This window comes from Coptis chinensis, chromosome 6 (genome assembly GCF_015680905.1).
Source record: "Coptis chinensis isolate HL-2020 chromosome 6, ASM1568090v1, whole genome shotgun sequence".
Lineage (NCBI taxonomy): Eukaryota > Viridiplantae > Streptophyta > Magnoliopsida > Ranunculales > Ranunculaceae > Coptis > Coptis chinensis.
In genome coordinates this window covers 24,598,450-24,612,317 of record NC_141461.1, presented here as the reverse complement: position 1 = coordinate 24,612,317, position 13,868 = coordinate 24,598,450, and the positions used below count along the sequence as shown (strand labels likewise).

General features: G+C 36.3%; 2 protein-coding genes across 2 annotated transcripts; both read right to left on the bottom strand.

Moving 5' to 3' along the window:
- Positions 1-2,089: 2,089 nt before the first annotated feature.
- LOC147492260 (DEAD-box ATP-dependent RNA helicase 53-like) lies at positions 2,090-10,200 on the bottom strand. Its single transcript, XM_086569223.1, has 8 exons — positions 9,649-10,200; positions 8,960-9,087; positions 7,597-8,008; positions 6,934-7,032; positions 4,515-4,739; positions 4,179-4,340; positions 3,248-3,789; positions 2,090-2,465 (listed from the first exon to the last, which is right to left on the bottom strand). Exons 1-7 carry the CDS (start codon positions 9,958-9,960, stop codon positions 3,283-3,285), a joined length of 1,845 nt encoding a protein of 614 aa, XP_086425349.1. The 5' UTR covers positions 9,961-10,200; the 3' UTR covers positions 2,090-2,465; positions 3,248-3,282.
- Positions 10,201-11,136: 936 nt separating this feature from the next.
- On the bottom strand, positions 11,137-12,285 carry LOC147492259 (uncharacterized). Its single transcript, XM_086565512.1, has 2 exons — positions 11,486-12,285; positions 11,137-11,376 (listed from the first exon to the last, which is right to left on the bottom strand). Exons 1-2 carry the CDS (start codon positions 11,936-11,938, stop codon positions 11,323-11,325), a joined length of 507 nt encoding a protein of 168 aa, XP_086421638.1. The 5' UTR covers positions 11,939-12,285; the 3' UTR covers positions 11,137-11,322.
- Positions 12,286-13,868: the final 1,583 nt, after the last annotated feature.

Below are 13,868 nucleotides of genomic sequence, written 5' to 3'. Positions count from 1 at the left end.
AGCCTGCACATCTTTACTGCAGGTTTAAAAATAAAGCCAAATTAGTTAATCTTATGACAAAAAGGAAAAATAGGAGTAACCATAGAACTCATTTCTACAATTTCTTGTCCAATGAATCTCGAGCATGACAAGCTAATAAGCTATCGTAGTTGTTAGTTACAATGAGTTCATGACGCAACATATATTCAAGTATACACTAATATATTTATTAGATGATTTGTTCAATTGTCCATGGTTAGTACGCTGCAATATTAATGGTTTTTACCATTTCACAATGAATAGATGAACTATTAGTTTATGAGTCCTGATAAAGAGAGATTGATCTCTCCACGCTATAGAGAAATCTAGCCAAATAGCCGTTAGATAGGAAACTACCAGATCCCTAAAAGAGTATGTCTCACTAAGTTGGCAACTGTTTCGTGGCTCACAGACAAGACAAAAAGCAAAATAAACTTTGAATACCCTCGTCTTCTTTCTCATTCTTTCTTTTAACATTTTCTTTAGTAAAAATCTAATGCTGAATTGGTTCTTATTCATCTAGCAATCAAGACCTAAAACATAAATTAAAGGGGAGTTCACAAAAAACTCGAATTGAAAAGCTTATATACAATATACAATGAGAATTGGGGATGTTCTTGCACTTCTTAACGTTGGACGGATAGTTGAAGCATTCTTAAAAGCTTCACACTGAAAGAACTTGACAAGTGCAAATTTCAAAAGTAATTAGTAAGGTGGAGTTAATTAAATATTTTATTATAGTATATATGTAACAAGAAACATGGAGGGAAGTGGGTGTATTGTTCAAATGAAAAATGAAATATAGAGGGAAGAGTGGAGTAAGACTGTAAGACAGTGAAAAAAGAGAGAAGAAGATGACCGAATCTTTTGTTGAAATATTTTTTTTTGTGTTTTATTTTCCTGCCTTTGCTGACTCGGCATTTTTGAGATGTGTACACTCTATCTCACAACCCTTGCTAAAGTGCGCTCCATTTGGAAGAGAGACTGATCTCTCCTTATCACTTGCTTTGGTTTATACATATGTGAAGTTGTGAGCCATATATCTAAACTACTTTAAAATCCACGACCCTCACCTATGGTCCCGCCCAACAATGATAATATATATATATATATTTATGTATCTCTAAATTTCTCGGTCATGGTTTTGTTTGGACTGTTTTACTCTTTTTTTTTAGTAGATTGACGATATTACCCTTCTATGTTTTAAACAAAACGCACATGCATCAATCTAGTTATACTTATAAAGTGTGATAGCAATGAATGCGCACTGCCAACTTGATCCTATCTAACAGTTTTCACGCCGTGTTTAATTTGTTGTTCATTTATTTATCTACAAATTTGACACCAACATGTAAGCAAATGCCAATACCAGTTTCTAAAACTTGTCATGAAATTATTCACACAGACAGCTATCTCAAAATGCTCCTTCATGGCGCGCCCGTCTAAAAAAGTATAGGATGGATAAGGTAAATATTGTGCTATATAGTGTGAGCTATTTATCATAGACTTGCAGATGTGCGATACTTGGGAAGTTGTCGGGGCATAAGAGCAATTGTTAGGTACGAATACTTGGACCAACCGAGTTGAAAAACAAATATATATAGAGAGAGAGATGAAGAACGGGTATGAAGACGCCAAAAAGTGAAGTTTGGAGTATTTCGACTTCAGCTCATTTTATTTATTTATTTATTTTTCGATTGCAACTTTTGCTATCTTATAAGTCTAATATAGAAGTCCCCAAAATAAAGAAAAGGCTTAAAAAGGTCCCTCTCACTTTTGGCGAATAAAACATGAGCTTGGGTAATTTGCCTCCTCAACACTCTGATCTTGGTTCCAGCTTTATTGTTTATTATACAAGCAAACCACCTCATTTTACCCAACAAGAATCTTGGTTCTTTAACTGGCCAGGTATTGGTTAAACTTTCATATACCTATGCTTTCTTCCCTGATGTCAGGTGAAGTGCACATACGCATTCGAACTCAACACATTAAGTATATCAACTACATAACTACATTGTTTATATGCGTCTTACATAGGTGATAACAGGTAAAACATTCATACAGCTAGATGAGTAAAGAACTAAAAAAATGCCATTAAAAAAATCTGTGATCATTGTTCATCGTATCAACCGTATAAATTGTTCAACATGAGGCATTTTCATCACAGGAGGAATTTGAAAGTCTTAGAACTGTTTGTTCCAATAGAAGAAAGTCTGAGTGTTTGTTAGTGCAGACTCCTATAGAACCTATCATGAAACATAATGTCAAATAAACTGGCGACCCTAGCTCTGAAAGACTTCATTACAATAATCCAATGTATATTGTAGTTGCGGAACGGTTCTTCGTCTTGTTCCGAAACAATAGTTGCTCTGCCAATTCCACAACCGATACCGGACCAGCAACTGCCAGAGCTTAGCACGACTAGGCAAGATTCATCATGTGCATTTCTGCACAAAACCAGTGAACAGTATGATTCAAACAAACCTTCTAATCTGGACCATTACACTTGGAATAAGGTGTAAGAATGTAAGAGGATACTGATATCACATGAGAATACTGTCATTAAGAAGGTTTCCTTTTTGAGATGAAATAAAAACTAGAGTTACGTTCATAAAAAAATGCAGCACTCTTCGTCTGAAGAAAGAAGAAAAAACACACAAGCCTATACTTTTTTTATCAACAAAAGTAGCACACAAATAACAAGCTAAACAAAGAAGTACAGAGACTGTAGAATGGTGAGAATACATAATGCCAAAGGGAGAAGAAATTAGAGGATATTTTGTATTTTATCATGTGGTGGGAGCGCTTCATATTGCATCATTATTTATTTAAGCGTAGTTCTGCTTTTGTCATGATAAAAAGTATACCAGTTTATAACCGTACGGGAAATAAAACCAGATTTATGTCGAAATGGTTGGTTAGTTTAAAGACATCTCAGGGTTTGGTGAAAATAGCAATCATAGGAAGGACCAAGTTATTGGTCAAACCATATCTAGATAAAAAAAAGTTAAACACAGAAATCAAGTCATTGAGATTTTATTGGCAGAAAATGTGTACAAAGCAACACACAGGTCAATAGAGAAAGATGTGTGCATGATAGCTATCGAAGGACAATATGTAGAGGTATCATCCTTTAATCAAAATGACTTTCCTAGTGAAGCACATAAGTAACACAAAAACTGCTAACTATTCAAGAAAAGTGATTAGCCAATAAAAATTTACAGCTTACCAGTGATCAAAACCATTAATCTTAGCCTTAGTAAATTAAGGCTGCTCCCTAAGCATGTCGATTATTTGCTTGAAACCATCTTGCTTCCTTTCAACGTCATTCTTCTCTGAGACATGGCTCCTCTCAAAGTCAGAATAGACATTCCCTTGGGTTCGTCTAGAGTTTGCAAACTGACCATATCCCGAACCCGAACTCCTTGAAGAGTCATTCTTTCCAGAGGTTCCATAACCTCCAAAGCGTCCATCCTTTTGTTTAAATCCTTCAGAACCACGACTTCTACTCCCATTTCCATAGCCTCTGGATCCTTTGTAACCTCCATATTGAGGTTCAGAAAAAGAATCAGAATAGCGGCTCTCTCTTGGGCTACCACTCCTCCCACTCTCGAGTCCATACCCTCTCGATCCTTCGTAACCTCCATATTGAGGTTCAGAAAAAGAATCAGAATAGCGGCCCTCTCTTGGGCTACCACTCCGCCCATAGCTTCTATCCTCTCCATACATTCTTCCGGTGTTGTTTCCGATATCATCAGTGATTCTTGAAATCTGGCAAATTCAACATAACATTTTTACTACTAAAGCAAATAAAAAAAACCAACTTATATTGGACTTCCCACCAAAAAAAATTTCTAACAAGCAACGAAAGACAAAGTCGAAAAACAGTGATATCAACCAAGAGGTATCTTAAACCCATGGAACATAATTATCCCTATTAATAAACCTAATCATTCAAAAATACAAAATTTCTCTAATATAATATGTTTCGCTGTAGTCTTCTTCTGAATGGAAAAGTTCCTTCCAGATAAGCTGCCTAGCAGTAAGGCCAAGATATAACTATTGCTCTAAACTTCAACAACACTTCAATACCCAAAGGAAATGAATCCACATTGCATAATATATCAACTCAACTCCATGTGAGTAAAAAAAATGCTTACCTCTTCAAATTTACAACCAATATCCCGCTCTATATCAGTGACAGCGCGGCGCTGAGCTCTTGTGTACATAAGAACTGCAGTACCTTTCTTTCCTGCCCGTCCTGTCCGGCCAGATCTATGAACGAAAATTTCAGAAGTGTTTGGTATTTCAAAGTGAATGACCTGCATGGAGTTGCATTGCAGGAATAAGTAAACTGAACACCATAGAAGCCTACTACCAGAAAAATCAATGAACTTCTCAAGGAAATGAAAACAGATTTACCTCTTTCTTTTTTTTTAACCAATTTTTTTTTATAAATATGGATTTACTTTACAGTCATATATATGTATATATACCAGATCAACGTTTGGAATATCAAGTCCGCGAGCAGCGACATCTGTGGCAACCAGCACACTAAACCGTCCATCTCGAAAAGCAGAGAGAGTTCTGTCCCTCTGCATCTGCTGCATGTTTCCATGTAATGCTCTGCTTGCAAGTATGCTTCCCATGGATCTCGAAAGATCCTCAGCATCTCTCTTTGTTCGCGTGAAAATGATACTTTTACCTCCTCTCCCATATTTCTATATACAAAAGTCAATTTCAAAAACCATTAAACGATACACATAGAATATTAGAATCTATTAAAAGTAAGACCACATTAGATGCTATACTACTTTATATCAAATACGAAAGCCTGGATCTTCAATATGCTTATCTACCACATACTACAGTTTTTATTATGAACAAAATTAAACATTGGATACACAGACCCCTATAAACATGAAATAAAAGTCCTATGTGAGTCAACACGGGAAATTCCTAAAAAGTGGACTCTCTTCATTACTTAGCTTAAAACACTATTTGTTTTCATTTTTTATTTTTTAAACCATAGTAATAAATGAGCAGTCAAAAATGTTGAACATGTTGACGCCAAAAGAGCTCACATGATAGTTTGAGAGGTAGTCATCAAGCTTCTCTATAAGGATTTCACCCATTGTTGAGCTGCTTTAGTAGTTTATAGAATATTGTAACAACCCTAAAAAAATGGTCGCGGTATTTACACTCCACTTTATGAAATTGGCACCCTTTTGGCAAAATGGTACATGAATAATGGTTATTCCCTATATGTCTTTTTACACCCCACATGCACGATAGTTCCACGGCAGTGAGTTGCTGCGAGATCTCACATTCCACGACATCGAGTTGCCGTGAGATCCCACATTCCACGGCAACGAGTCGCCACGGAGGATTTTTTTTTGTTTTTTTTTTTTCACTTTAAATTATGAACACACACGGCACGCGGATACCTCATCTTCTTCTTTAGAGTTTCTTCATACGCTCCAAGAACAACACCAAACCCATGGAAAAAAAAATGTACCATTGAGGCATAGTCTTGTAATCAAGTTGACGAAAAAGAGTTTTGGTAATTAATATAAGCAACGACTCCATTTTGGTAAACAGAACCATCTAGCGGCAACTGACTTTTTTTGCGGTGGCTAAAAAAAAAAGAAAATTAAAACAAAAAAGGACTCACGGCAACAACCTTCTATGGATTTGCAATCCATCTTGCGGCAACTCCTTGTTGTGGGCATTATCTTTTCGCGACAACTTCTTGCCGTGGGTGATTTTTTATATGATTAATGGAGGGGTGATACCTTGGAATTGGCCAATAGGATGCCAATCCCATAAACGTGGAGTACAAATACAGCGACTCTGAAAAAAAGACCTTGCAAATTAACTGCTTGAGCTAATTCAAATGATCTCCTCTTAATTGCCCATGATAACTTCAGCCATTTCAAAAGCCCATTGGTGAACACCACAATTTTTTTTTGTTAACGTGGTGTTCATCGCCGTTCGAGTGGTCCTAAATCCTAATCAAAACGGAATTTTGCACTCCTGCCAGCCCACCAGGCATTTCTCTGGGAAAGCCAGGAGTAACGTATCGCTCCAGCCTCTTAATAGTCACTTTCAGTAGGAGAGGACTCGAACCTGCATCTCCTCCAGTTTTCGTCAAACTTCAGGCCAACTGGCTACTACCCCGATGGGTAGCCTTCCCTAACGCAATCATCAATTACATTTCTTTCTAAGTCTAAACTTATGTCTTATTGGCAATTATGTAATTGTTAGGCCGCCCTTCTTCACATGCATTTCTATTCGCTTATCGATTTTTATTTTTGATCTAAAACGAAAAAGAAAAAGAATTTTTTTACATGTTCACCATGTGATTAGGTGAGCAAACTTAGTTTGTCATCCATATCAAGATCTACATGTTCAATATGATGATTCAACAAAGGTTGTAAGGTTTCTCCCTACCGTCTCTAACCAATTAAAGAGACACCTTTATGATCTTAAGTTTTCGACCCAACCCTAATTTGTCCAAAATATGATGCCAATTCAAATAATATCTTATTAAGATTAAGAAACCAGAAACTACAGTAAACTATTAGCATAACATTAGACACAACATATGGAATTATTTCTTGAACATTTAGATTGAACTTGGAAAAATAACAAACATTTAGGGTAACATAACCAACGTCATACAAAACTGACAAACAACACCAGCATTCTGCAGTTAACCTTAGGGACATTCATGAACAAACCTGTTTACATTTGTTCTATTACAAACAACAAAGAGTTCAAGTAGGGATAATCTTGATTTTTATGTTCAAATACTATTGCAATATAGAAATTCAAGATTTTCACCATTAAAATATCAAGACAACAACTACATACAAAAACCTTTTGGTGGTGGCGTGGAGCATATATACTTACAGAGATCAAAGTAGGGAGGATGTTTTCCTTTCCAGAACTAGTTGACACAACTGAGTAAAGAGAGATGCCATCAGCTAGCTTTTGATCTGAACCACCCACCTGCATGGTATATATTGAATATGTACAGGATTACAAAAAGAAAAACTATACTAGAGTATGCGCACTCAATAATTCCCATTTTCACTAAAACCCTAGAATAAGACAGATGATAGTAGAATAGAAGATGTTCACATGATTACAACATCAAGAAGCATAATATAAGGTCGGGAATGCCTGTTGCTTAAAGGTTGGGGATCTTGGTCCCCTCTCTTCTTCTGGAAATCACCTTTGGAGCTTATCCCCTTTTATGGTTATGTGGGGGATTTGGTTGGCGTGAAACAGCTGTCACTTTGAAGGCACCTCAGCTATGCATGGAGATATTATTCTCTCAATGAAGGCTTTTATGTTTCAGTGGTCAAAATTCTTTAAAGAGTTTAGATAGTGTGTATAGATAGTCTTATGTTCTTAGACATGGGGTGTTTATTACATGCATTTTTTTTTATTCTTTTCACTTGTAATGTAGGCCTTCTCAGCCTAATTCCCCTTTAATAATAAATTCATTTTATTATTGAAAAAGAAATAAAGAAGAAGCATAATGCAAGAAAGGGTGGAAAATAAACTTACAAGGTCAATTACCACAGGATCCTTGAGAAACTTCCTAGAAAGCTGAGTCACCCATGATGGCATTGTTGCTGAGAATAGCATGCTTTGTCTCTTTGCAGGTAAGTAACCCAGAATACATTCAACATCCTCTTGGAAACCAACAGCCAACATCTGATCAGCTTCATCCAGCACAACAAATCTAACTTCAGAGAGATTTAAGGCACCCCTTTCAACAAGGTCAATAATTCTTCCAGGTGTACCAACAGCAATATCTACACCGTACCCAAGGGCACGCACTTGGCTCATAATTGGTACCCCTCCATAAAGACAGACACTACTCAGCTTTGGTGCAGATTCTTTGAACTCTTTTTGCACTTGCCTGGCAAGCTCGCGGGTAGGAGCTAATACAAGAGCAGAGGGTACTTGCCTTTGTCTGAATAACAAAAAATACAACAGAACTAATTGAAAAGAAGGAGATTAAAAAAGAACACAAGCGCAAGTATTTTAGATGAAATCTACCAATCCGGCAATTATTTTTCCCACTATTATCCTGCTTAGCAGTGAGCACACCTTGACCAAATATAAGGTTCCACAAATGACCACAAAACTGAGAGAAAATAAACGTGATATAGTTTCACTAACCACTTTTAAAATGTTGCAGTATAAATTTATTTTTCGTTAGCTGTGCTGAAGTTTGATTTGAAAAGTTAACAAGAGCAACCATAGGAGAACACTTTTACATAGCAAGTACAAACTCCGTTTCTAAAATAAATTCTGAAACAGTAACTAACTGAGATAGCTTTAGGAAAGAAAGGTGTATATGTAACAAGGCAGCATGAACCAGTCATTTAAAAGATACCAGGTTCCCAACATGGTGCCTTTGGAAAGCTCACAAATGCAAATATGTCTATCAGCATGACTTTTCAGAAAGGTAGAAGGGGATGGATTTATAATTCAACATTTCAAACTCAAGTGAAGTAATCAAAACTAGAGTACGTATTGGCATGACCGCATGAAACCATAGTTGTTCATTACTAAATAATTATATAAGAGATGGATTCAACAATCATTTTTAAAAATAAGTAAAGCATTCATGCAGAAGGTGAAACTACATTCTGAATCCAGGAAATAAAATAAAATGAAACTACATTCTGAGTCAAGTTGTGCCTATGTGTCCATATTATGTTCCCCACAGAATCCTGAAAGTCTTATTGACTTATTTCCTTTAGGGCCTTAAGAAAGCTTAAAGGATACGAATAATATAGAAAAATGAATTGTTTTAAGACATACCACACTACCAAAAAATCCAAAATAAAGGGTTAAAAGGAGGAGGGGGGTGAGAGAGAGAGAGAGCGGAGGATGGATCCAGGAGCCAAGGATATACCTGTGAGAGCTCCGGTTTTGTATAATTTTATCTAATATGGGAATACCAAATGCAAGAGTTTTCCCAGACCCAGTAATAGCTCTTCCAATCATATCACGACCTTCCATGGCTGGATCCAGCACTGCTCTCTGCAGAAGGGGGTAGTTTCTTGAAGTAAACAATATGTAGATGCCATAATGTATAAATATGAGGATACCAGTACAGAATCATAAATGAAGTTATATACTAGACAGTAGAGACCTATGGACTTTCTTTTCGTTCGAACCTTTGCAATATATTTGGTTACCCAAGGTTCCATCAAAAGTCTTGTCTGTTTTAGTAGAACATAGGATTATAACCATTGCAAACCTTCGTAACAGAAAATGACTATTGTGACATTTGTTTCTTCTAGGTGTGCATGTAAGTTAGCTTCTCCTTATATCCTTATACATTGTCATTTCTCATGAGACAGTTAGTGCCATTCTATAGAGTCCACTTCTCTTTCCTGTACAAGGTAAATCCTGGATCCCTTATCTAATGTATCTTATATTTAGACATTAGATAAATAATAGTCCAAACAACAACACTCTAACATTCTAAAAATACATTCTTTCACCTACAAAACCCAAAAACAACACTCTCTACACATAAACCCACAACACCATTCCACAAAAAAACAATACTTTAACATTTTATAAAACACAAAGTACCTGAATGGGAAACAGCTCAGTAATTCCACGACGAGCAAGAGCAGAAACAATCTCATCAGAGATACCAAGTTTAGTAATTTCAAGACCAGTTTTAGTACTGGTCTCTACTGGAAAACCAACAGTAGTAGTAGTAGTAGTAGCAGAAACAGAGAAAGTTCTTGAAAGTGAGTTGGTTTTGGAGAAAGAGATTGAAATGGGGGGCGTGAAGTTGGTAGAGAGAAAAGAAGATGAAGATGAAGATGAAAAGGAGGATGGGTATTTGTGTATAAGTGTTGGTGTTGAGGGAAGTGGGGAGAAAATGAGAGTTGCCATTGAGGGAAGTGGAGTTTTGAGGAGTGGTTTTTCACTTCACTGAAACTCAAAACGAAAACAAATGAGGATTTGGTATATATGGACAATAATCAAATATCTTATCTTCTCGTCAAAATATCTCGTGATATTTCTGTATACATGAATATGCCAAGTGGCTAATTGTAGATCAAATTCTCGTTTCGGTCTGAAATATTGGACCGATTTTCGTAAGCTTAATTTAGTGGATCTGAGACACACACGATGTAAAATTAGAGAATGCTATTGAGTCGACCATTAAGCTCAGATTTCAGCATCACTCTCGCAGTTATGCTACTTTGATACTACTGTGACTCTGTGAGACAAAAATTCCTAGCCTATCTTTGTTTTTTTCCATAGCCATCAATGATACAATGGAAGTATGGAACTATGAAAGGGGCAGTGGGTTTAAGCAAAAAAAATTGCGGATCCCTTTGCAGATGTCGTCAAGGTCTAACAAACAAGTAATTTTCCAATTTTCCAATTTCTTTTTCACCCTGAATTTTAATTACGGATTTTAAAAATATATGGCTGATGTCAGCAATATAAATATGAAAATTTAAATTTATACTATATAACATAACTATGTAAATATAATTTTATAGACTTCTTCAATTGCGAAAAATACCAGTTTGTCTTTGGTTCGAAATTATTAATGAAGATTTGTCATAAAATCAAATCAAAATTATTAGTGAAGATTGTTGATCTTTAAATCTGTAATTAAAAATAAAGGTAGACTTGGGGCGAAACTATTATTGGACTTTGTCCTTGGGCCATAATCCCTGTTTTGACGGGCCTTCTCCCTTCTCCGACGATTGGAGTTCCAGATACTGTCCACTATAACTGACACAGCGCAAGGACTTCAGCCCATTTAAACACTACCAAAAAATAATGGCCATGATTTGAAGTTTGAACACTAGTTTGAATTGTTGGCAACAAGAATCAAATTCCTGATTGTAAGAACTGAATAATGTACTTCGCAAGTCTCTCTCCATTACTTTTAGTTAAGTAGTACTTGAAATCCCAACTTTTTGTATGTTGCACTTACCTGATCTTTTATGTGACCAATCATGAAATTTTTTGGGTCTCTATACTAAAACATACATGAGGGGACATTTTTACCAATCATATGATCATTTGTGAAATGATACAAAACGAATCTAATTCAAATTCAAGCATCATCTAATAAGAAATCTGAAATTCTGAATACATAAGCATAGATTTTGTACAAAAACCACCGAAATCAACATCTACAGAGCCCAAAAGAGAAGATTCAGAGCATAACCACCACCTAAAAACACCCAAAAAAAAAAACGGTTTCTCTACAAGTTCTTCGAAAAAATCGCATTATATCAGCATCTCCACCTCTCCAAACATAGACTCTTTATTAGCTAAGGGCACCTGAAACCATAAACTAAGTAGTTAGATCAACTCCAACAAATACAGAATATGGACTTCATTAATCAAATTCATACTATATTAATACTACGACTTCACCCCCTCTTCTAACCTGTGAGATCTTGCTAATGTGATTCTCTTGATGAATTGACTTTGATCCATTTACTCCAACTACTCTCTCCGTGGGCTCCTCACTCTTTTCAGGTTTCTTGTACAGGATGTGGCTCTTCTTCAAACCCAAAAACTCCTTCCATTTAGTAGGTACTTTAGGCGGCCTTACTGATACATCGTCTTCTTCGTGGTCCACAAGTAGTTCATCTCGCAATGTTGTTTTCTTGAAAGGAAGTAATGCTCCTTTGAAGAAGAGCTCATCAGCAGGCATCATGGTGTACCTGTTCACAGAGAATTCAAAGTGCTCTGAAGCAACTGGTACTTCTCTAGAACTGTTGTGTTCATGTTTGATTGTTTGTTGCGTGTCAATGAAATCATTGGAAAATGAGATTCTTGGGCTCATTGGAGCGCACAAACCTTGGTGGTCGGTTTTGAACATGTCTATGCATGCCATGACTACTGAGCAAGAAAATGAAATCTTAGGAGAAAGCTAGGTAGCAGTCTAGCACTCTCAAGCCTTCCTTGCACTACTTCATCACCTAACAAACTGATGTCTGTATATATATACGCAGAGTGGGCATGTTTATGACAAATTAATGTACACATAATAAGGACTATGTATGTGTGCAGGCATGCATGTACACTTTAATGAACTTAAAAGTCTGATACATAGTCATAGTTTGGAAGACTAGTAATCAGTGTAGGAAGATTTCAAAATCAAAATCTTTTTTTGTTTTAGTTGAGCGAAGTACAAGTTTAAATCTCAGTCAGTTAACAGATTTCTGGCATGATTGTCCAACATGTACCACATATATGCGTGATTCCGTTATATATCTCTTGAGAAAACTAATGAAAGTATATAGTCCCTTACATACACATTGGCTCTTGAACTAATGAAAGCAATATGCAGGGCATCCAAAGTCCAAACGATATTGATCGTTCATTCGTTTGTATAGATTATGTCATCATGGACAATCTTAAATTATTTGCTCATAATGAACTTTGAACATTGGCTAAAAGTTTTGAGTCTACTAAAGTAGACATATTAACTTCTTATTAGAATTAAGACACATAATCAATTATTGATGACCAATCGATTGTGACGAAATTGCATAACAAACAAATTAGTATTCTTTGATGCAAGGTTAAGTTTATGGTTCTACTTCTACTTCTAAAGTATCAAATTCAAAAACTTTGGCTCTGTGTGGATTCCAAACTATCTCACAAGGAGCGGCATGCAGTAGGTGTAGGCCTGAATGTCTGATCAACCTCCTAATCTCAAGGGTCATACAAATTAACAAATACCTTGTATATACTGATTAACTTTTCGAGTGGTTGGTTCATACAAACACGCTCATCTAAATATCAACAAAGGCTGCCCTAGCCAGAGTGTCAGACTGCTTCACTGGTTGGAGATATAACTGAATGCTGATAACAAGTCTCAAATTAAAAGTGAAATATTGAGAAACGGTAGCTGGAGATAAGGTTTTTGTCGATTGTCCAACCCACAAGTCCACATAAGATTGTAGGAATGAAAATGAGAATTTGAGATGATGGAGTCATGGTCTCATGGACTACAGGTCCTTAAGGACTTGGTGAGTGTACTATTTATCCCGTATTGTTATTTTGTATGTATGCACATGGCATTACATGTTCATGCATGGGGTGATTACTGATAAGCATGTGAGCAATGAATAGGAGGATACTATATTTGAGGAATTGAGGGACGCATTCTTCATGCAGGATCAGAGTTCTGGTGGGGTGAGAATGCAGTTACTATATTGCTGGCATGGAAAGCAAAGGTGTATGATTAATTTATAGAAACAATTTTGACCTGTCTTTGACTTGTATGTTTCTAGTGGTGGATGAGCTGGTGATGCTGATCAATCGAGGGGACCACGTTATTAAGATTTCCTCAATTGCAAAAACAGAAAAACTTAAAAGTGAAAGCATCAGCAAAATAGTTTTTCTGTTTATTGTTTGTGCTCTGGAAATCTGTATTATAGATCATCACCATGTGGTCACGTGAAAAACTTCTGGTAAAGAAGGGATCATGGTCATGGACTCATGGTCCTTGACTCCATGGAGTTGCTTTATGTGATAAATGAGGATAAAGTTTGTAGTATTTGCTTCCATATATTTTTCTAGAGCCTGTGCTCGTTTGTGGACCTAGAAGTCTACAGCAGACAGCAGAGTGAGTCCTCAATTCCTTATCACTTCAATGTTTAACAAACTATACTAGGATTAGGAATTTAGGACCTAGTTTCGACTAACATTTTTTTTTCCGACTAACACGAGAAGAATAACTCGTTGGTTCATGCATCAAATTGCATGGTTGTCACTCACATGGTTTCTTTCATAGTGAAACTCGTGTGACAAATGGC

Excerpts from the sequence above, each read along its gene's own strand:
- LOC147492260 (XM_086569223.1), bottom strand. The coding sequence starts at position 9,960 with ATGGCAACTCTCATTTTCTCCCCACTTCCCTCAACACCAACACTTATA. Across the intron at positions 9,088-9,648 it reads CTGAGCTGTTTCCCATTCAG|AGAGCAGTGCTGGATCCAGC; the intron begins GTACTTTGTGTT and ends CCCCTTCTGCAG. Across the intron at positions 4,740-6,933 it reads TCCTCCCTACTTTGATCTCT|AAATATGGGAGAGGAGGTAA; the intron begins GTAAGTATATAT and ends TTTTGTATATAG.
- LOC147492259 (XM_086565512.1), bottom strand. The coding sequence starts at position 11,938 with ATGGCATGCATAGACATGTTCAAAACCGACCACCAAGGTTTGTGCGCT. Across the intron at positions 11,377-11,485 it reads ACATTAGCAAGATCTCACAG|GTGCCCTTAGCTAATAAAGA; the intron begins GTTAGAAGAGGG and ends TTATGGTTTCAG.